The sequence below is a fragment of the Oncorhynchus clarkii genome, chromosome 24, assembly GCF_045791955.1.
Source record: "Oncorhynchus clarkii lewisi isolate Uvic-CL-2024 chromosome 24, UVic_Ocla_1.0, whole genome shotgun sequence".
In the NCBI taxonomy this organism is placed as follows: Eukaryota; Metazoa; Chordata; class Actinopteri; order Salmoniformes; family Salmonidae; genus Oncorhynchus; species Oncorhynchus clarkii.
Genome location: NC_092170.1, coordinates 33,134,487 through 33,157,130, shown reverse-complemented (window position 1 = coordinate 33,157,130; position 22,644 = coordinate 33,134,487). Strand labels below are relative to the sequence as shown.

The following is a 22,644-nucleotide window of genomic DNA, read 5'->3' as shown; positions in this document are numbered from 1 at the left end:
CGCTGCTGGACAAAGCAGGATGCAGTGGTGGGGAGAGTACCCGACTTGTTTCGCTGCTGGACAAAGCAGGATGCAGTGGTGGGAAGAGTACCCGACTTGTTTCGCTGCTGGACAAAGCAGGATGCAGTGGTGGGAAGAGTACCCGACTTGTTTCGCTGCTGGACAAAGCAGGATGCAGTGGCATAATTTTCTTTTCTTTTTTTAAATGTATTCACGGATAGCCAGGGGCACGCTCCAACACCCAGACATTATTTACAAACTAAGCATGTGTTTAGTGAGTCTGTCAGATCAGGGGCAGTAGGGATGACCAGGTATGTTCTCTTTATAGTGTGTGTGAATTAGACCATTTTCCTGTCCTGCTAAGCATTCCAAATGTAACGAGTACTTTTGGGTGTCATGTATGGTGTAAAAAGTACATTACTTTCTTTAGGAATGTAGTGAAGTAAAATTAAAAGTTGCCAAAAATCTAAATAGTAAAGTAAAGATACTCCAAAAAAACTACTTAAGCAGTACTTTAAAGTATTTTTACTTAAGTACTTTTCACCGCTGGGAGGGTGTTAGTCCGGGTTCTTGTGCTTGGAACTTTTTCTCAGGTTTCTACCAATTCAAAAGGACAGCAAACATAGCTTTTATAAACTAGATTTGACTATATGTCCCTTTTATTTGTTTATCTACTGGTAACCTTTTCATTTGACTGATTTTAGTGTTTGTCTTTTGTGTGCTAAAATCATTTAAACCTACTTTTATTGAGCAGCCATCTTAAACAAATGAAACATCCGCACTTGGACCATCAACCAGCATTACTTGGATAGGTGTTTATTTCTGTTTCTCCTCACCACTGTATTCCAGAGACACTGGAACGGTGAGCCGGGTGTACCTGCCTGACTGGTGTACCTGACTGACTGACTGGTGTACCTGCCTGACTGACTGGTGTACCTGCCTGACTGGTGTACCTGCCTGGTGTACCTGCCTGACTGGTGCACCTGACTGGTGTACCTGCCTGACTGACTGGTGTACCTGACTGGTGTACCTGCCTGACTGACTGGTGTACCTGCCTGACTGGTGTACCTGACTGGTGTACCTGCCTGACTGACTGGTGTACCTGCCTGACTGACTGGTGTACCTGCCTGACTGACTGTTGTACCTGCCTGACTGACTGGTGTACGTGCCTGACTGACTGGTGTACCTGCCTGCCTGACTGGTGTACCTGCCTGACTGACTGGTGTACCTGCCTGACTGACTGGTGTACCTGCCTGACTGGCTGGGTTGTGCCTGACACTCAGTGGGTACTCAGTGGCATGATTGTGTGCCTGTGTCAGTAAGGAGGGATCTGAAGACAGTTACATGTCAGCCCAGGCTACTGCAGTGGTCAGCTTGCAGCCCACACCCCCTCTTAGTCGCCCCCTGAAGCAGCATCAACTCTGCCCTGGCTCGGCTACACAGATGTTGTGGCTTGGACCACCATCTCACAATGCCCTGTGGAACAAGGGAATTACTGTAGTGTAGTTGGTGAGTTAGAAAAATGTCAGTCCAGAATGATACAATAGTTCACAGTACAAAATGAAGATATTTACAGTAAAATCACATTGTGGACCACTCAAATAGAGTTTTGAGACTAAAACCAGTCCAAGTCAAGCAAGGTACTGTACTATCAGCAATTCATTTTCAACATATTTAGGCTATGAACCATAACAAACGTAATGAAAACCTTTATATCCTAGCATTTCTCATTTTATCACAAAATAATCTCCCATTTAGTGACGGACCATTTGTTGTGGTCGATGTCTGCCTCAACTGGAGAGAACTTGACCAAGATGTTAAATGACTGTAGTAACGAGGTCCTGGAGTACTGGCGGCTCCAATCTATTTATGATGTGGGCTTTGTGTTGGGTGATATTAATATAGGATGATATTTTAGACTTTTTTTCTCCCCTGTTGCCAGGTTTGTGTCCTCCATCTGGGTAGTCCTGACCCAACCGTACCAGGAAAACGTGCCAGGAAAACGAGTATGGCGTCTTTCACCACGGAGACGACCAAACGAACTGACACTCCCAATTTATTACTCAAAAGTTCAGGTAACATAATGCTCTTCCATCCTCACTTCTCAAACATTTTATTGCCTATTTCTTTATTAATATATATTTTTGTAGGTGTAGATCAGCTTTACAATTGCAGATAGATTGTGGTTTCCATGAATGTTATTGTCTGCATCATTTCCAATCCCCCATATATTTATTTTTGTAAATATGTATATATTTATATACACAATACCAGTCAAAAGTTTGGACACACCTACTCATTCAAGGGGTTTTCTTTATTTTTTACTATTTCTATACTGTAGACTAATAGTGAAGACATCAAAACTATGAAAAACACATCATGTAGTATCCAAAAAAGTAACAATCAAAATATATTTTAGATTTTAATTCTTCAAAGTAGCCACCCTTTGCCTTGGTTACTGCTTTACACACTCTTGGCATTCGGTTCATACTGCAGAATACAGGTAAGAATGAACCTGATAAAAGAAAGAACACTAAAGCATTTTGAATATGTAAAGGGGAAGGGGGATACCTAGTCAGTTGTACAACTGAATGCCTTCAACTGAAATGTGTCTTCTGCATTTAACCCCACCCCTCTGAAACAGAGATATGTGGGGGGCTGCCTTAATCGATATCCACGTCTTCGGCGCCCGGGGAACAGTGGGTTAACTGCCTTGATCAGGGGCAGAACGACAGATTTTTACCTTGTCGGCTCAGTGGAGGTCAGTTTATGAGAGGAATTGTAGGATATTATGGACCGTTGGTGTAGTATCGTAACATAATACCTGACTTCAGGATGGTAAGAATCACAGTCAGACACATTCAAATCCATCTTTAATTAAACAAAACATGTTATACCTGTATTCACTCATCTCCCACAGTCTGAAGTCGTTGTTCCAGACCATATTAGGAGTCTAAAATTGACTGGATGGCTAGATTCCTGTCAGGAGTTTCAGTTGGAGCTTTCATGTCAAGTTGACTGGATATTTATTGAGAGCCAGACAGAAACAAGAGTCTGGTAATGATGTGTAACATCCACTAGATGGCATGATGGTGTATAAAATATTTAGTGGCTCACAAAGTTAGTGTCACTCCATCCAAACTGACACAACCTCTGTTTTCCAGAGAACTGTATGGATGCTTATCATGAGCAGACATTAAATATAATCTAGCTGTGACACCACACTGTGAACCCTGGGAGACAACCAGTGCCCCTTAAAGACATTGTGCAGTATGACTGCCAAAGCTACTGGCCTCCAAGCATGGTAAGTAAGAGCTGGTTATAATGATAAATTCAACTATTTTTACCTCAAAGTGTCACACCAGCTAACACCATTAACACCATTTAATGAGGATGTTGACATCTCTAATGTTATTGTTTATACTGTATACCCAGGGGGCAGAAAGGTTGATCTGGCATCAGTGGTAAGAGCTCTGTACTCCTCGTCTCTTGTTTTAACTGTGTTAAGAGAGCACTAGATCCACTCGACTAGTTAACAGGATAATGGCCCTTCTGCTGCAAGCTGGCTGTCTGGGGAACGACAGAGCTCTACACCTCTCATCAGAGCTCTACACATCTCATCAGAGCTCTACACCTCTCATCAGAGCTCTACAGCAGTGGTGCAGAAGTGGAGAGGCAGGCCAATAAGGTGGGTGAATGAGTTTGGCTATTCAGGTGTCTGTTTTGATGACTAGAGCCAGGAGTTTATTTATACTTTATCCTTACTACTCTGACATCGCCAAGCGGACATTCTCTGACCAGCACAACCCCTCACCTCAGCAGGTAGGCCTTCGTGCTTGAATCGAGATCATCTCGGCAGTGTGTATTACACAATCCTAAAACAGGTCATTTAATGAAAACTACTCCTCCTCTGCTCTGTCTGTATTGTAGATGTTTGTAGAATCTATTTACTTGAACGAGGAAGTGCTGATGTCCAAATCAAAGAAAACCATGATATCTTCCACTGGCTAAAACTCCAGGCCCGCAATGGAGCTGCAGATGCAGAGGTTCTATTCATCTGTCTGATGGTTTTCAGTATTAAACATCATCTGATGAAATCTTTGTGATAATGGTTGAACTGCTCTTCTATAGCAAGCTGTGGCCCGTATGCTGTTCTGGGGCCAGCAGGGCGTGTCTCCAGACATCCAGACTGCTGTGAGACACTACGAGAGCGGAGTTGTCTGTCTGCGGGGACCCAGTGTCCATGTAAAACTAGGCCATAGTCCTCATGCAGGTCCGAGGTGAAACACTCAGTTTGATGACACAGTCATCAGTCTCTGTAGTCATTCTAAGTTCAATGATAGTAATGTCTTTTGACAATACCATCATTACATTTAAGGGCCAAGGAGTCAAGAAAGACATTCCAAGGGCAGTCACTTTCCTGAAGAAGCAGTAGAGCAGGTTGGTCCAAATTATGTTCTGAATGTTATCATTATGCATGGGCTGTAGGACTACAATGACACCTTCACAATTGCTCATCATACCATTCTATCCCACAGGGTTTCACGCCAGCGATCAACGCCCTTGGCTGGTGCTATGAGCAGTTTGAGAAGGACTACTATTTTTGCAAATTTATTTTAAATAAATAAATAAATGAACTACCACATTTACATAAGTATTCAGGCCCTTTACTCAGTACTTTGCTGAATCACCTTTGGCAGCGATTACAGCCGTGAGTCTTCCTTGGTATGATGCTACAAGTTTGGCACACCTGTATTTGGGGAGTTTCTCACATTCTTCTCCGCAGATCCTCTCAAGCTCTGTCAGGTTGGATGGGGAGCGTTGCTGACTAGCTAATTTCAAGTCTCTCCAGAGATGTTAGATCGGGTTCAAGTCCGGCTTCTGCCTGGGCCACTCAAGGACATTCAGAGACTTGTCCCGAAGCCACTCCTGCGTTGTCTTGGCTGTGTGCTTAGGGTCGTTGTCCTGTTGGAAGGTGAACCTTCGCCCCAGTCTGAGGTCCTGAGCGCTCTGGGGCAGGTTTTCATCAAGGATCTCTCTGTACTTTGCTCCGTTCATATTTCTATAGACAGGTATCTGCCTTTCCAAATCATGTCTAATCAATTGAATTTACCACAGGTGCGCTCCAATCAAGTTGTCCAATCAATTTCTAGTCTCATAGCAAAAGGTCTGAAAACATATGTAAATTGGATATTTCTGTACATGAACAATAAAAAAAGCAAACACAATGTTTTCGCTTTGTCACTATGGGGTGTTGTGTGTAGATTGATGAGGGGAAAAGTCATTTAATCAATTTTAGAATGAGGCTGTAACATAACAAAATGTGGAAAAAGTCAAGGGGTCTGAATACAAACGTTGGATCGGTGAAACTTGTTTCCACAGTGATTATCTGCAGTATAAATGCATAACTACAACTAAATCAATGAGTGACACACATGGAGTTATAAACAGTCTGCATTGACTCTGTCATTGGATGCATTGTATCTCCATCCATCCCTCCAGCACTGATCAGGATGGGTGACCTGCTGTATGAAGGACATGAGCAGGGACAGAGAGGGGTGGCAGCAGCAGAGATGTACAAACAGGCAGCACTAAGGAGTGTGATGACATTACCATCTCATTAAAGGAATGCCGTCACATTCATCTGCCATCCTTTTGTGTGTGTGTGTGTGTGTGTGTCTGCATGCTTTTTCTCACAGGGCTGGTACAGTCTTGGTGTGCTTGTTCAAGAGGAACAGGGGTTACCGTTGTCCGTCCTGTCTGAACTGGGTCTGACACAGCATTACATGGCAGATAACACTGAGCTGGCGACTACACTTTACTGCAGGTATGTACTTTGCCACTGTACACCATTCACAACAACTGCCATGCATCCAACCTGAGAGTATGATGGTACTATATTACTGTCAACTGGCTAGGCTGTTCTTACTGTACAATTCCTATACTTTCCCATATGTGCAGAGACTCCAACGGCACAGCTGAGTCCTACTTGCCCTGCAGATTTGCGATATCCAGTGCATATCTGCAGTCTTTCCAAAAGACCAAGTTATGTATGATGTTGGAATATTGAACTTGTAGTATTCAACATAGATGTACAGTATGATGTGAAAATTGATATTGGGCTGTCTTCTCTCCCTCAGGTCTCTGGTACTGTGGTAGTTGCAGTTCCACCAATCCTCTTCATCATCCCCTGTGTTCTCAGGGAGCGTGGCATCATGTCTTATCACTAGAACCAGGAAGTCCATCAGCATATCATGTCTTATCATCACTAGGACCAGGAAGTCCATCAGCCTATCATGTCTTATCATCACTAGGATCAGGAAATCCATGTGTCACGCCCTGATCTGTTTCACCTGTCTTGTGCTTGTCTCCACCCCCCACCAAGTGTCTCCCATTTGTTCCCATTATCCCCTGTGTATTTATACCAGTAGTTTCTGTTTGTCTGTTGCCAGTTTGTCAAGCCTACCAGCATGTTTTTCTAGTCTGATTTCTAGTCCTCCCGGTTCCGACCTTTTCTGCCTTCCTTGACCTCGAGCCTTTCTACCGTCCTGTACCCATCTGACTCTGTCCTGGTTTATGAACTTCTGCCTGTCCTCGACCTGCCTCTTGCCTGCCCCTTGTCTATTAATAAATATCAGAGACTTGAACCATCTGCCTCCTGTGTCTGCATTTGGGTCTCGTCCTGTGTCTTTATACCATCAACCTATCATGTCTTATCATCCCTAGGACCAGGAAGCCCATCAGCCTATCAAAACTATGAGGAAGATGACTGTATCAGGAGCAACTCCCAGGAAGCAATTTTTTTCACAGATTGTATTCTCATTTTACAGATTTAGTTTTTATAGCTAAAGATAAATTGTCTTTTGTGTTTTTATCTTTGTTTTATCTGGAATGAAGATAGTACAATATCCAAAATGTAATGTATGAATTCATTCCTATGTACTGTATGATCATGGTTTACAGAACTTTCTTTTGATTGAGGTGTATCAATAAAGCAAACTGATTTGACAAATAGTTTTTTATTGACTGGGGCTCCAGTGTAGAACAGATCATTCAGGGGGTGGGGAGTGACTAATACCGTGGTGTCCCTGAACATAGTCATTTCCCAGGCCCATAGAGGACCGTGCTCTTGGCCTCTGGGCTCCAGGGCTCCTGGTAATGAATGACTGGTCACGCCCCAGGGGTTCACCAGGCCTGGCACAAACAGCAGGTGAACAGCAAGCTGACACCTGTACACAGACACACTGGAGCCTGGAAAGCACACAGTTACCCTTCTAATTGAAACAACATGAAATGACTGAGTCATGAGCTGGATGGGTAACATTGTAGTCTGTTTTACTGTGTGGTAACGTCACAGTCCGATCTCCCCATACACTCAAAAGCAGGCAGTACGTTACTCTGTCTGCATTACTCTATCTATATTATTCTGTCTGCATTACTTTGTCTGCATTTCTTTCTGCATTACACTGTCTATATTACTGTGTCTATATTATTCTGTCTGCATTGCATTTCTTTCTGCATTACTCTGTCTACATTACTCTGTCTGCATTACTTTATCTGCATTACTCTGTCTACATTACTCTGTCTATATTACTCTGTCTGCATTACTTTGTCTGCATTACTCTGTCTGCATTACTCTGTACCACATGTTTTCGGTAACACTTTTCTTGACACCCAGTGTCATAACATGTTATGACCACGGTCATAACCATGTCATATGTCATAACAGCTGACATAACCTGTTATAATATGGTCATAACACTGTCAGTGCATTATTTTATGGCTGGTTATGACACCTACACACGAGTGTCAAAACCCATAAAACCTACCTCACAAGGCAAAACATTCCATTACACCATAGTCAACTTGTCAACAGTATATTTATGGTATATAACATTTTCTGAAATTCACCATATATTATCATTGCAATTGCTCACACATTGATGTCAGGCATGTTAGATTTCAGGAGCAGGACAAAACCACCTCTTTTTGAATGATGACTGATATAAGGGCACATCATGCTTATATGGTTATGGTGGTCATAATGCTTCATAACAGTGTCATAAAGTGTATTTTCTTAGTCCAAGTAAAGTGACACAGTATGGTCATAATGCTTCATAAGTGTGATAGTGTATGTTCTACAAATTATTTAAAAAAGAATGAAAAAAGACGACGTAAAGAATTCGTTACAACAACAAAGGATTTAAGAAACCTTCAAACTAAAGGAAACTGAATACAGATGGGTTTTGACACTGTAGGTGTTGATACCAGCCATAAAATAATGCAATATATCTTACAACAGGTGTAAATATATGGGTCATGACAGTATTGTGACCATATTATGACAAGTTATGACATAGCGTGTTATGACACTGGGTGTCAAATTAAGTGTTACAATGTTTTTTCATACAAGAGTTCTCTATATAGACATGTTATGGTACAGTAAATGTAATTACTACATTTTAAACTGATCATCAGGTTATCCATGCAATTATTTGGTTATTTTTTTCTACTCATAAACATGCTTTTGCTAATTGCTACATTTTTATGACACGCATAATCAGACAAAACATGTAGGAGTGGTAGGCTTCTCACATAATGGTAGGCAACTTACATAATAAGCAAGCATAGCTGTTGTGAATATTTACAGAAAGCTATCAGGCAGGGATTACATCACTACATGATGCTAGTGTTTTCTTCCACTGTTCCCTGTGTGCAGGTACTCTCTGTTTCTCTATCCATGAACTCCTGCCCACTATGGGACTCAGGGCTGATGTCTGGGGAGCTCTCACTGTTGTTTGTGGGGGTGTTTTTCTCTATAAACACCTCCTGGGATCATTTCTGTTTTCCCCTCCTCTTTCTTCCCCTCCTCCACCACCCCTACGAGGTGCAGATTGACTCGTACACGTCTGGGCTATTCCCCATTGCCTCATTTTTATCAAAGTTCTTAAAGTTGTTCTTTGCTCCTTTTATGTACTTGCCCAGGAAGTTGCCTCCATCGCCCTTTGAGCCAAAGGACTTGCTGTTCTGCAGGTTCTGATAGAACGTCTTCATATCAGAGTGAAGTCTCCCCACCCCCTTGTTCAGCTCTGTGATCCTGTTCCCCACATCTGTTTAAAAACAAAAACCCCCATGAGAGATATAAACACAAAGAACAATATGTAGCAGTCACTGTTCTCGACTTTATGTCAAGGTACCTGTATAGGGCTAACACATGCTTTACTGTGGGCACATTTAGTTCCTCTACCTTTACGTGTCGCCTCTCCAAACTCCCTGCGGGCTGCTTCTATGTAGCGCTGTACCAGCGCCTTGACCACCTGCAGGCGATATGACACTTGGTCCATCCCTGCCTCTCCACTGTTGTTCATTGTACTGTTGGACTGGAAGTGTAAAGGAAAAAACGTATGAGTCTGAAGTGATTATGCTTCTGTGTAGTAAGGTTGGTAAAAATGTTTTATATATATCTATAACCCACCATAGAGGCAATAGGAGGATAGTCTGGAATTTTCTTTCGGTTGCAGCAACAGAAAAAGCCCCTATGACAAAGAAAAAAAACACTTGCCGAACGGTTTGATGACAATTTCCACTGTTTAAAGCTTGTTACAGAGATGTTGCAGTCAGTGGCCAGCGGTGTTGCAGTCAGTGGCCAGCGGTGTTGCAGTCAGTGGCCAGCGGTGTTGCAGTCAGTGGCCAGCGGTGTTGCAGTCAGTGGCCAGCGGTGTTGCAGTCAGTGGCCAGCGGTGTTGCAGTCAGTGGCCAGCGGTGTTGCAGTCAGTGGCCAGCCTACCTCAGTAAGTAGAACAAGGCCTTTGGAGAGGGGACGAGGTTGAAGGGTACAGGTACAGTGGAGCCCTCTCTGAAGTAACTCAAGTAGAGCTTTGAACGAGCAAACTTCCATTCAACATCAGCATCATCCTGACAGGGACCAAAAGGATGGCAGTCAAAGAGGACATTGTTAAAACACGTTTTTTTGATAAGTTTCCCTCACATGTATCATGCACATGTGAACATGTTTGATATATTGATTTGCGATGCAAGATTATTCTTTTATACCTCTATCTTCTGGAATGAATTAGTGATCATGGCGATAAGCATATTGAGCAGGATAATGACAATGACGAGAGTGAAGATCCCATACAGGACCCTGCCCACAAACTGAGCCAGGACAAAATCTGGCATGTCCACATAGCCTTGATTAGATGCACCAAACATGGTCCAGAAGAGAAAGCTGAAGGTTTCATTGAAGCTGAAACCAAAGGAAAAGTGCAATAGGAATGAATGCATAGAGCTCTGTAGGTTTGGAAGATTCTGGTAAAGATTAGAACTGTCATACCGTCCAAGATGTGGAGAAGTTGCGTAGGGCACATAGATATTATTCAGTCCACAGAGAAAAGCTGTTCCAATGATCATCAAGAGAAACATGAACCTAAAGGAGAAGAGGGAAGAAGTGTTGTGTTATTTGAACTATACAACATTAAGTTCATTTTTATATTTGCGCATTACTTTCTGGAGTGTCATTTCGAAATACAAAGTGTCCTGACGTGTCCTTGTCTTACCTCATCATGTCATCTATCATTATACCAATGGAGATCTGTAGAGTACCCAGAGACTCATGGGCAGGCAGGATGTAGGCCAGTCGGGTGAAGCTGAGCATGCTGGTCACAGCGAACAGAATCTCTGAGATCAGCTGAGGGTCCTCCTGCCACCATTCATCCCGCACTGCAATAAGACAGGAAATAGCCATACACGAAGATTCATAAAGATCAGTAGGATTAAACCCAATAGTGTACTTTAGGTGATCATATACAGTAACAGGATATTGAGTTGTATGATCCGGAATTAAATAGAATATACAATACAGATGTCTTGTTGGTATGTACAGCTCACCTGTTTGGGTGAAGTAGGCACACTTCTCAACCAAGTTTTGGTCTTGGCAAACAAAATGACCAATTGCCATGATGAGGACTCTCAGACCGAAGGAAGCCAAGTACATGCTGAGTACTATCATGTCCAGAATGTTGGACCAGTCCACGATGTGACCCCTCAGACCCTCCGCCCACACATTCTTACACTCACTCCAGAAGAAACCTAGAGGGGCAGGATCATGTCGTTCCTATATTTTCATATTATGCTAATAGCATTTATAGTTAAACTTTCATCTCTAACATGCTACATACACTGAGTATACCAAAAGTTAGGGACACCTTCCTAATATTGAGTTTCCCTCAGAACAGCCTCAGTTTGTCGGGGCTTGGACTCTACAAGGTGTCGAAAGCGTTCCACAGGGATGATGGCCCATGTTGACACCAATGCTTCCCACAGAGTGTGAAAAACCCAGCAGCATTGCAGTTCTTGACATAAACCGGTGCACCTGGCCCCTACTACCATACCCTGTTCTAAGGCACTTACATTTTTAGTCTTGCCCATTCACCCTCTGAATGGCACACATACGCAATACATGTCTCAATTATCTCAAGGCTTTAAAAATCCTTCTTTAACCTGTCTCCTCCCCTTCATCTACACTGATTGAAGTGGTGACATCAATAAGGGATCATAGCTTTTACATGGATTCACCTGGTCAGTCTATTTCATGGAAATAGCAGGTGTTCTTAATGTTTGTACACTCAGTGTATAAAGGAGCCTATACTTTACAAAGCGTTTGTAAAGAGTTTGTGGTATGAGAGATTGATGAATCGATAGTAAAGAATTACAACATAACATAGACCTACCGACCACCCAGATCATATGGAGGGAGTTGTAGAGGATGTTTTGCTGCCGGGATGCGAACTCATCGCGGTACAGCTCCATGAAAATAGACTCAGCTAGAAGGGCGATGATGAACCACAGGTAGGAGGCAGAGTGCAGCAGGAATTTGATCACAGGTATCTTCAAAGTCTTTCCAATCTGAAATAGAAAAACAATCCTTACAACACATCTGAAAAATGTATTTTACGCTAGGGCTGGATTCAATCGATATCGGGGGAAGTATCGTGGAAGATCCGCGTTAAAACGTGAAGACAATTTCCGATTGAGCCGACATATGCAGTGTTAACCGTGTTAACCGTGAATGCAGTCTCCGCAAACACAGGAACATTGTCTTTCAATTTAAATTGAGCTATAAACTCGGGAACTTCCGCAAAACTTCTGTGATATGGATTGAATCCAGACCCTACTCTTAGCTAACCTTGGACTTGGGAGCAACCCAGTAGATCATACAGAGGAGAGGCATGGTGAAGAAGATCCCAAGAGACACAGTGAGTTTCCAGACCGTCTTGCTGCCCCGCCACCCTGGGATGTTTCCACACCAAATGGACGACAGCACTTGCTGGCAGATGGGATGACTCACAAACTAGAAGAGGAGAAAAAACTGTGAAAGTAACACATGCTCACATGTTATAAACGTTTCTATTTTTATTTGTTTGAAGATAATTTAGTTTGAGTACAATACAGGTTTTATGGGGTAGGTAAAGTAGTTACCAGTTTTTGATTGTAATTGACTGCAAGGCGTAGGCGTGACAGGGTTGGAATCCCCTCCTCAAAGGTCTGCTCGTCCAGTTCATCTTCATTATCGTCATCACAGATGTTCAGGACCGTTGTGACCTCACTCTGGTTGCGACACATGGCCAGCATCTCCACTGCGAACTCCTGACACAGCTCTTCCAGGCTCAGGTACTGGGGCTGAGGAACACAAACAGAGACATACAGAGACTGAAACAACTAGATACACCAGCAGACCTTTAGATATGTGAGCCTTTGATCTTCCTTTTCTTGACTTCATGTGAGCTAACATTCAAATTTGATTTACTTTACCTTGATGTTAAAATGTTACCAACAAATAGGCTCATTCATCACCCCTCCTCCCACCTGTAACTATTCCCCAGGTTGTTGAGAATGAGAATGTGTTCTCAGTCAACTTACCTGGTAAAATAAGGGTAAAAAACTGTAAATAATATTGTACTACGTTGTCATTTACCCACAACATCAATTAACTCATACCTTAAATTCAGGTTCTTTCTTGGAGAGCTTGCGTAGCTCCCGGCTGAGTCTGAAGGCACTGAGCATGGCATCCTCTGTGGTGATGGAGAGGTATGCCCGGCTGGCCATGCCCCGGTAGGTGTTGATACGAGACAGAGAGAACTTCAGCAGGTCATACTGACGGCCGTTCCTGCACTCCAGACAGGTACAGGAGACAGAGTGAGGCAGAGGGATGGCATGACCCTTCTTAGTCAACATGGTGACAATGTCATACAGGTCCTTCTGACAGGCCAGGGTCAGCGGGGTCACTCCGGGGGCAAACTGGGAGTCATCAATGGAGTGGTCAAATATGGCCATGGAGAATGAGCGCACATCCATCTTGTTGCCCTTTTCCTGGTCCAGGCGGTCCAGGAGCCTCTTGACCACCCGGGGCTGGTTGGTGTCCACCGCCACCAGCAGCGCCTCGTAGATCTGCCTAAAGTCAAACTTGACGCCCAGCATCAGAGCGGAGAAAGTGTCCTCATTGCCCATGCGGATGGACAGGTTCAGGGCTTCTCTCCACAGACGGTCCTCAGACTCATCCAGCTGGCGGATGATGCCATCCCCTGTGGACAGCAGGCTGCCCACCAGAATTGCGTTGTCTTCCTGAATGGCTGCTATCAGCTCCGGGGGGAAATTAAGCTTTTTGTTCACAATCGCCTGCCATTGGTCTGGCTGAGAGAGGATTTAACATGACATGTTGTAATGTACAGTAATTGAATACAATTATCCAGAATATTGTGTTATGAACCACAATTTTACTCAGTAATACTTCCGGCATTTATATTATATAGTAACTACAATAGTTGTTGTTTTTATCTCATAGTAGGCTATATATATCAGAGTAATCAGTTATTCAAACATTCAAAGTGTTGACCCAAAAGTTTTGTTTACACAAAATGGGTCAGCATTATTAGAGCATAGGAAGTCTTACCGTAATATTGTCCATGTTGGTTAGCAGGGAAAACAAATGAAATCCTCCTTGTCGAGAACCTTCATCTGTAATACATAATGTAAGTACATATAAGACTGGTCGCTAAGTCGTACTTGAGGAGAACAGACTGAGACCTAATGCTCCAGACAGTCAGAGCAGAGACCTGTTGCCTCTGTGTTGCCTGCTTCTGCTTTTACCTCTGTTACTGTGTAGATCAGCACTGGGGATTCCCACCAGAGCACGTTAACGCAACAGTACAACCAATAACAGGCGCCTCCCAAGAGGAGTACACCAATTATCACAGAGCATCTCATCGAGGTTTTAGGATTTGTACAGTGTCTCTTCAATGTTTCTATATCATTTTAATTCTGATCTCAGACCTGGAAATGGGTATCTGTGGTGTATCAACAATGTAAGATCAATGTAAGATTCCACAAAGGGCCTATGGCCTTGTTGCTTATAGCCTAATGTAGGTTATCGACTGATGTTCACATGGATTTTACACCTATGGTCCATCAACAAAGTGACCCAACAACAGGCTATGTGCAGAGTATACCTTGATATAAAATAATTTCAAGTAGAAAGTATAAAGATATAATTTGCATAAAAATGTACATTTCTGATAGACAATGAAAACAGCAGGAACCAATTAATGAGAGGCGCGAAACCTGTGCATAAAAGCCATGCACTTGACCGGCGCGCTCACACAGATATGGCAGAGGAAACTCACAGATATGGCAGAGGGAACTCACAGATATGGCAGAGGGAACTCACAGATATGGCAGAGGGAACTCACAGATATGGCAGAGGGAACTCACAGATATGGCAGAGGAAACTCACAGATATGGTGAGTGGAGACAGGTTTGCGTTTTTCCAAAAGAAATACAAACATTTCTATATACAGTGCCTTGCGAAAGTATTCGGCCCCCTTGAACTTTGCGACCTTTTGCCACATTTCAGGCTTCAAACATAAAGATATAAAACTGTATTTTTTTGTGAAGAATCAACAACAAGTGGGACACAATCATGAAGTGGAACGACATTTATTGGATATTTCAAACTTTTTTAACAATTCAAAAACTGAAAAATTGGGCGTGCAAAATTATTCATCCCCCTTAAGTTAATACTTTGTAGCGCCACCTTTTGCTGCGATTACAGCTGTAAGTCGCTTGGGGTATGTCTCTATCAGTTTTGCACATCGAGAGACTGACATTTTTTCCCATTCCTCCTTGCAAAACAGCTCGAGCTCAGTGAGGTTGGATGGAGAGCATTTGTGAACAGCAGTTTTCAGTTCTTTCCACAGATTCTCGATTGGATTCAGGTCTGGACTTTGACTTGGCCATTCTAACACCTGGATATGTTTATTTTTGAACCATTCCATTGTAGATTTTGCTTTATGTTTTGGATCATTGTCTTGTTGGAAGACAAATCTCCGTCCCAGTCTCAGGTCTTTTGCAGACTCCATCAGGTTTTCTTCCAGAATGGTCCTGTATTTGGCTCCATCCATCTTCCCATCAATTTCAACCATCTTCCCTGTCCCTGCTGAAGAAAAGCAGGCCCAAACCATGATGCTGCCACCACCATGTTTGACAGTGGGGGTGGTGTGTTCAGCTGTGTTGCTTTTACGCCAAACATAACGTTTTGCATTGTTGCCAAAAAGTTCAATTTTGGTTTCATCTGACCAGAGCACCTTCTTCCACATGTTTGGTGTGTCTCCCAGGTGGCTTGTGGCAAACTTTAAACAACACTTTTTATGGATATCTTTAAGAAATGGCTTTCTTCTTGCCACTCTTCTATAAAGGCCAGATTTGTGCAATATACGACTGATTGTTGTCCTATGGACAGAGTCTCCCACCTCAGCTGTAGATCTCTGCAGTTCATCAAGAGTGATCATGGGCCTCTTGGCTGCATCTCTGATCAGTCTTCTTCTTGTATGAGCTGAAAGTTTAGAGGGACGGCCAGGTCTTGGTAGATTTGCAGTGGTCTGATACTCCTTCCATTTCAATATTATCGCTTGCACAGTGCTCCTTGGGATGTTTAAAGCTTGGGAAATCTTTTTGTATCCAAATCCGGCTTTAAACTTCGTTACAACAGTATCTCGGACCTGCCTGGTGTGTTCCTTGTTCTTCATGATGCTCTCTGCGCTTTTAACGGACCTCTGAGACTATCACTGTGCAGGTGCATTTATACTTAGACTTGATTACACACAGGTGGATTGTATTTATCATCATTAGTCATTTAGGTCAACATTGGATCATTCAGAGATCCTCACTGAACTTCTGGAGAGAGTTTGCTGCACTGAAAGTAAAGGGGCTGAATAATTTTGCATGCCCAATTTTTCAGTTTTTGATTTGTTAAAAAAGTTTGAAATATCCAATAAATGTCGTTCCACTTCATGATTGTGTCCCACTTGTTGTTGATTCTTCACAAAAAAATACAGTTTTATATCTTTATGTTTGAAGCCTGAAATGTGGCAAAAGGTCGCAAAGTTCAAGGGGGCCGAATACTTTCGCAAGGCACTGTAACTGGGAACCAAACTGGCGTTTGTTTGTTTATATGACTAATAATGTACAAATCATGTTTGACGTGACTATTGGTAGAATAGTTAAGTCAGATAGCAACGTTCGTAACAAACAACTAGGCTAGACCGTTTGTGATAATCAATTTTTATGGAGGGAAATGTCTGACACAGAGGCGTCATACAGCCATCACAAAGTATGTGAGGAGAGAGTGGGGGTGTTGTGGAAGAGGGTTCTGGAATTCAGAGAATTTTGCATTTTTAATTCTGTTTTCGTTCTGTGTAAATTGAACGTCCCACCCACCCCTCCCTCCCTTTGCCCTCAGAACAGTCTCAATTGGTCGGGGCATCGACTCTACAAGGTAAACAGGAAACTGTTGAGTGTGAAAAACCCAGCAACATTGCAGTCCTTTGACACAAACTGCCTAGCACCTACTACCATACCTCGTTCAAAGGCACTTACATGTTTTGTGTTGCCCATTGACCCTCTGAATGGCACACATACACAATCCATGTCTCAAGGCTTAAAAATCATTCTTTAACATGTCTCCTTCCCTTCATTTACACTGATTGACGTGGATTTAACAAGTGACATCAATAAGGGATCATATCTTTCAACTGGATTCATCTGGATTCACCTGGTCAGTCTGTCATGGAAAGAGCAGGTGTTTTTAATGTTGTGTATACTTAGTGTATACTACTCAGACACTTTGTATTGCATATTTGAAACATTTACCTGAATTCCTTACCACCCCACTAAATGTGCCACTACCAAAACATAGTGGGAACGTAGCAATACAAAGAGAACCATGCATCATTTTGATGAACCTTCTATTCCAGATACATTTTAGAAATTATATTTGCATTTATCTCCGCTGGTCCTCTCTAAAATGCTCAATGTTTGTCAAGCCCTGACCTTAGAGATCCTTATTATTCTATATGTTTGGTTAGGTCAGGGTGTGACTCGGGTGGGAAAATCTATGTTTTCTATTTCTTTGTGTTTTTGGTTGAGTATGGTTCCCAATCAGAGGCAGCTGTCTCAAATTATTTATTACAAAAAACACAAGGAAGGGGTAACATTAAAGTATTAGAACATGAAGGACAAAAAATACAGCATCAAGACACTATCAAACGTGTCAGTCTTTCCGCAACAGAGCCATCCTTATGTGTGAGGATGCGTGTCATAGTTTCCTTTTTCATGATCACAATCTTGTAAAGCCCAAACCCTCCAAGTTCCCCAATAGCTGCCCCTCAACCATTCGAGACCCCTCCCACAGTCCCCCCCCCCCCCAGAAGAAAAATATATATAAAATACAATTAATTCCATTCCCCACCCCCAAGAACCCCCCAATGCACCAACAACCAAGAGAATGAACTAAAGAGAAAAGAGGAAAAGATGGAAGAAAACAGTAAACAACAATGCAAAAACAAATAAAACAAAACAATACATTTAAAACAATGGACATCAAGGACATCTGAAATCATAACACTAATGCCTACTTTATATGTTTGTGTACATGTCTGGCACTATTACATGCATGTGTGTGTTCTTGTAGTTGTTTATTTGAATGAGAGTGTGTGTGTATGCATGTGTACAAACACCTGCACGGCATCAGCCTCAGGCAAACCGGCATTAGTTGTAAAAACACTGCCACTTAGTGTCATTCAAATGTACTTTTATTATGTTTTATTTGTACTTTTTCCCCCTTTATCTTTTGACCATCATTCTCTCTCTCACACAACAACTCCACTCCCACTTGTCTCCAGTTCCACATCCCAACCCAGCTTCCTTCAGCCCATCCCATCTATCTCTCTCTCACACAGCAACTCCACTCCCACTTGTCTCCAATTCCACAACCCAGCTTCCTTCAGCCCATCCCATCTATCTCTGCTGGCCACCCACTTCGTGTTTCTACGCAACACATATCTTTCAACTATGCTATGATGTTTAACGTACAATTTGAATCTATCTAATCGAATAGAATCTACAGATTGCGTGTTGAAGATAAATACTTTTACTAAGAGTATTGGTATATTAGTAATTGACTGACCCGGTCTCCCCAGATCTCCTAACAGTACTATTTTGAGGGTCAATTTTAGATCAGTGTTATGCATTTTCAGCCATTCCTGAACCTGAGACCAGAAACAGGCTACCTGAGGGCTGTCATGACTGTCCTGATCAGGTCAGGTAACAGGAGACCACAACCCTACAGATTATCTCTCAAGGAGAGATCTAGGGGTCTGAATATGTGTGGGGTTTTATGATCCCTCACGCCCCTGGTAAATCTCAGGCCACAGACAAATTCCTTTGTCCTGTTACTATGGAGAACCAGCCTCAGAACATTAAACATGAAATAAAGGGACTTTGGAAAAATAGTTTCCGTCAGCCACAATGGTGGTCATGACGATAGATGGAATATGAAAATGTATGTCATTTTTGTTTTGTTATTAAAGGTTAATAGATGACGTTATTACGAAAACGTTGTAATGTGAAGAGTTTTCCTAGTATATGTTTGATGTTTATACATTGTACATTGTATGGAAAATATCCAAATCAAAGAGAATGTTTTGGGGAAGATGAAATGTTAAGTTAGTTGTCTAAAATTGGATTTGAATAAAATCTAGACCTTGCCTCATTAACTTGGTACGCCCAGAGAATTGCCCTAAAGGCGGTTATGCCCACTTCTGACCCAAGGGTATAAAACCTGTGAGTATAGAATTTACAGGAAGACTACGTGACCCAAGCTGCAGCAAGGTCTAAAAAGTAAATGAACCCAGAACGCAACGCAAGTTTGAGGACAAAGAAATCCTTTTCTACCCAAGCTACGGGTGAGTAGCTGTGTCTAAGCGGGTGAATTCAAGTCGAACCACCTAGCCTCCATCTCTCATCGAATCGTGGTATCTAAAGGATTTCATTCCTACGCTGTGAGCTCCGAGCTACAGAGCTGTCTGTCCTTAGAAGAGCCCTTCCAGAACAAGGGTGAGGGAACAGACTCCTAAGACAAAAGGACACTGACATCGGGAGGACGGTCAGAGAGGTGAAATCCCCATTGTGGGTAACACGCGCCATAGTGTGTTGGCCCGTTATACTCAGTTCTAATCAATAATGTGTTTTGCCTATGTGTTTCTTTTATCATCATTTTAACTTTTTAGTAAATAAATATTCAACTAAGATTGGTGTGGTAGGAACTCATTGGTGAGACCCGGGTCCGTGCAGATTCACGGGCTATACGACGTTCAGAACGAGATTGGTAGAGGCAACTGGTTAATTAGCGGCTGTTGTAAAATCGATATTCTGATATTCTTTGAGTTAATTTGGGAAATAGAAACACAATAAAAACTAGTTTTCCCATGGTGCCCCAGGTTAATTAGTTAATAATTGCTTGATTCAGTTAATCACGCAATTAGAAACTTGAATAATTCGATGAACAACAGTCGTCACATTAACTAATACAACATCACGACAGGGCAATACCAAAACAAATGGTCTATTGATTCTGTATCCTCACAACAAAATCTGCAGAGCTTCGATGATTTTATGCCCCAAATATTCAAAATTTTGTTGATGGCAAGAATTCTATATAATATTTTTAGCTGAAAAGCACGAAGTCTTGAATCTTGCGTTGTTTTATATATCAACTCATAATGTACCATGGAATCGGTACATCAAAAATCTCTTCCCAACTATTTTGCAATCTGTATGGCACAGCTGTCAACATCCTTGTCCTCAAATGAAACTGGTATACTTTCCTATCTATGCTATTTCTATTCCTGCAAGTTTCAATCCTTTATATTGGGCAGACAGACCAGTTCCCTACCACCCCCAGCTGCCACCCGCCTCCTCCATTTTGGGGGCAATGCTGTAATCAATTGGTTGTACTCTTGGATTGAGCAGACCTTCCCGTACAATTCTGATAACTCCATGAAGGACATAACTCTACCATTACAATTTACAATATCATTTAAGAACAAAATTCCCTTTTCAAACATCTTTCCCATAAATACAGGTATTTTATCAACCAGCACATTTGAGTTCAGCCATAATATTTAATGTAATATTTGTTCTACATTTTCAAGGAGATGAAATTGAAATTTTAGCCAGCTCTGCAATGCTTGTTTGAAAAAGACAGATACTTTGAAAAAAGTATAATTTTCAAATAATTGAAAAATCAAATTTTATTGGTCACATTAGCAGATGGTAATGCGAGTGTAGCAAAATGCTTGTGCTTCTAGTCCCGACCATGCAGTAATATCTAACAAGTAATTTAACAATTTCACAACAACTTCCTTATATACACATGTGTAATGGAATGATTAAGAATATGTACTGTACATATAAATATATGGATGAGTGATGGCCGTGCGGCATAGGCAAGATGAAGTAGATGGTATAGAGTACAGTATATACATATGAGGCGAGTAATGTAGGGTATGTAAACATTATATAAAGTGGGATTGTTTAAAGTGACTAGTGATACATTTATTACATACAATTTTTTATTATTAAAGTGGCTGGAGTTGAGTCAGTATGTTGGCAGCAGCCACTCAATGTTAGTGATTGCTGTTTAACAGTCTGATGGCCTTGAGATAGAAGCTGTTTTTCAGTCTCTCGGTCCCAGCTTTGATGCACCTGTACTGATCTCGCCTTCTGGATGATAGCGGGTTGAACAGGCAGTGGCTCGGGTGGTTGTTGTCCTTGATGATCTTTTTGGCCTTCCTGTGACATCGGGTGATATAGATGTCCTGGAGGGCAGGTAGTTTGCCCCCGGTGATGTGTTGTGCACACCACACCACCCTCAGGAGAGCCTTGCGGTTGTGGGCGGAGCAGTTGCCGTACCAGGCAGTGATACAGCCCGACAGGATGCTCTCGATTGTGCATCTATAAAATTTTGGGAGTCTGTTGCGCCTTCTTCACCACGCTGTCTGTGTGGGTGGACCATTTCAGTTTGTCCGTGATGTGTTCGCCAATGAACTTAAATCTTTCCACCTTCTCCACTACTGTCCCGTTGATGTGCATAGATAGGGGGTGCTCCCTCTGCTGTTTCCTGAAATCCATGATCATCTCCTTTGTTGACGTTGACTGGGAGGTTATCTTCCTGAAATCACACTCTGAGGGCCCTCACCTCCTCCCTGTAGGCTGTCTCGTCGTTGTTGGTAATCAAGCCTACCACTGTAGCGTCGTCTGCAAACTTGATGATTGAGTTGAAGGCGTGCATGGCCACGCAGTCATGGGTGAACAGGGAGTACAGGAGAGGGCTGAGAACACACCATTGTGGGGCCCCAGTTTTGAGGATCAGCGTGGTGGAGATGTTTCCTACCCTCACCACCTGGGGGCGCCCGTCAGAAAGTCCAGGACCTAGTTGCACAGGGCGGGGTCGAGACCCAGGTTCTCGTGCTTATTGACGAGTTTGGAGGGTACTATGGTGTTAAATGCTGAGATGTTATCGATTAACAGCATTCTTACATAGGTATTCCTTTTGTCCAGATGGGTTAGGGCAGTGTGATTGCATTGTGTGTGGACCTATTGGGGCGGCGGTGTTGGTCTAGGGTGTCAGGTAGGGTTGAGGTGATATGGTCCTTGACTAGTCTCTCAAAGCACTTCATGATGACAGAAGTGAGTGCTACCGGGCGATAGTCATTTAGCTCAGTTACCTTTGCTTTCTTGGGAACAGGAACAACTGTGGCACTCTTGAAGCAATTGGGAACAGCAGCCTGAGATAGGATCTAGGAGCCAAGACCAAGATTTATACCAGGACACTGGTCCCAAGATTCAGACCCAGATCCGGTTGAGACTGGGTCAGTCAAATTACCTAGTGGCGTCATGGGTGAAATGTTATTCATATTTTTCATAATTTCATAATTAATCAACATAATTTTTAAAAACCCGCCATTATTTTTAAAAATCTGTTTTTTCGATGCCAAACGGTCTTGTTTTATTTCAGTCGTCTGTGATGTATATAAAGTGTAATATTGAGATGCAAACTCAAAATGTAATACATTTCAACTCTATATCTAACATGGTACAGGTGTCTTCTTTTGTTAAGCCAATAACCATGTGTGTGAGGTATATACTTTGAGGTATGTACTTTCTACGAAGAAAGACTGTGTGACCCTGATTTAGCCCACTGCAGGAAAATGTTAGTGATCTTGAGTGGTCAACAGAACAGGACCACTAGAT

At 42.4% G+C, this 22,644-nt stretch overlaps 1 protein-coding gene and 1 pseudogene across 1 annotated transcript; one reads left to right on the top strand and one right to left on the bottom strand.

Moving 5' to 3' along the window:
• Positions 1-906: 906 nt before the first annotated feature.
• LOC139382640 (uncharacterized) lies at positions 907-6,230 on the top strand (annotated as a pseudogene).
• Positions 6,231-8,880: 2,650 nt separating this feature from the next.
• Positions 8,881-13,963, bottom strand: LOC139382639 (transient receptor potential cation channel subfamily C member 2a). The gene is made up of 13 exons (XM_071126734.1): positions 13,949-13,963; positions 12,997-13,689; positions 12,478-12,678; positions 12,185-12,349; positions 11,730-11,904; positions 10,888-11,088; positions 10,557-10,719; positions 10,334-10,426; positions 10,054-10,246; positions 9,788-9,915; positions 9,476-9,536; positions 9,248-9,380; positions 8,881-9,110 (listed from the first exon to the last, which is right to left on the bottom strand). Exons 1-13 carry the CDS (start codon positions 13,961-13,963, stop codon positions 8,881-8,883), a joined length of 2,451 nt encoding a protein of 816 aa, XP_070982835.1.
• Between the last annotated feature and the right edge of the window lie 8,681 nt (positions 13,964-22,644).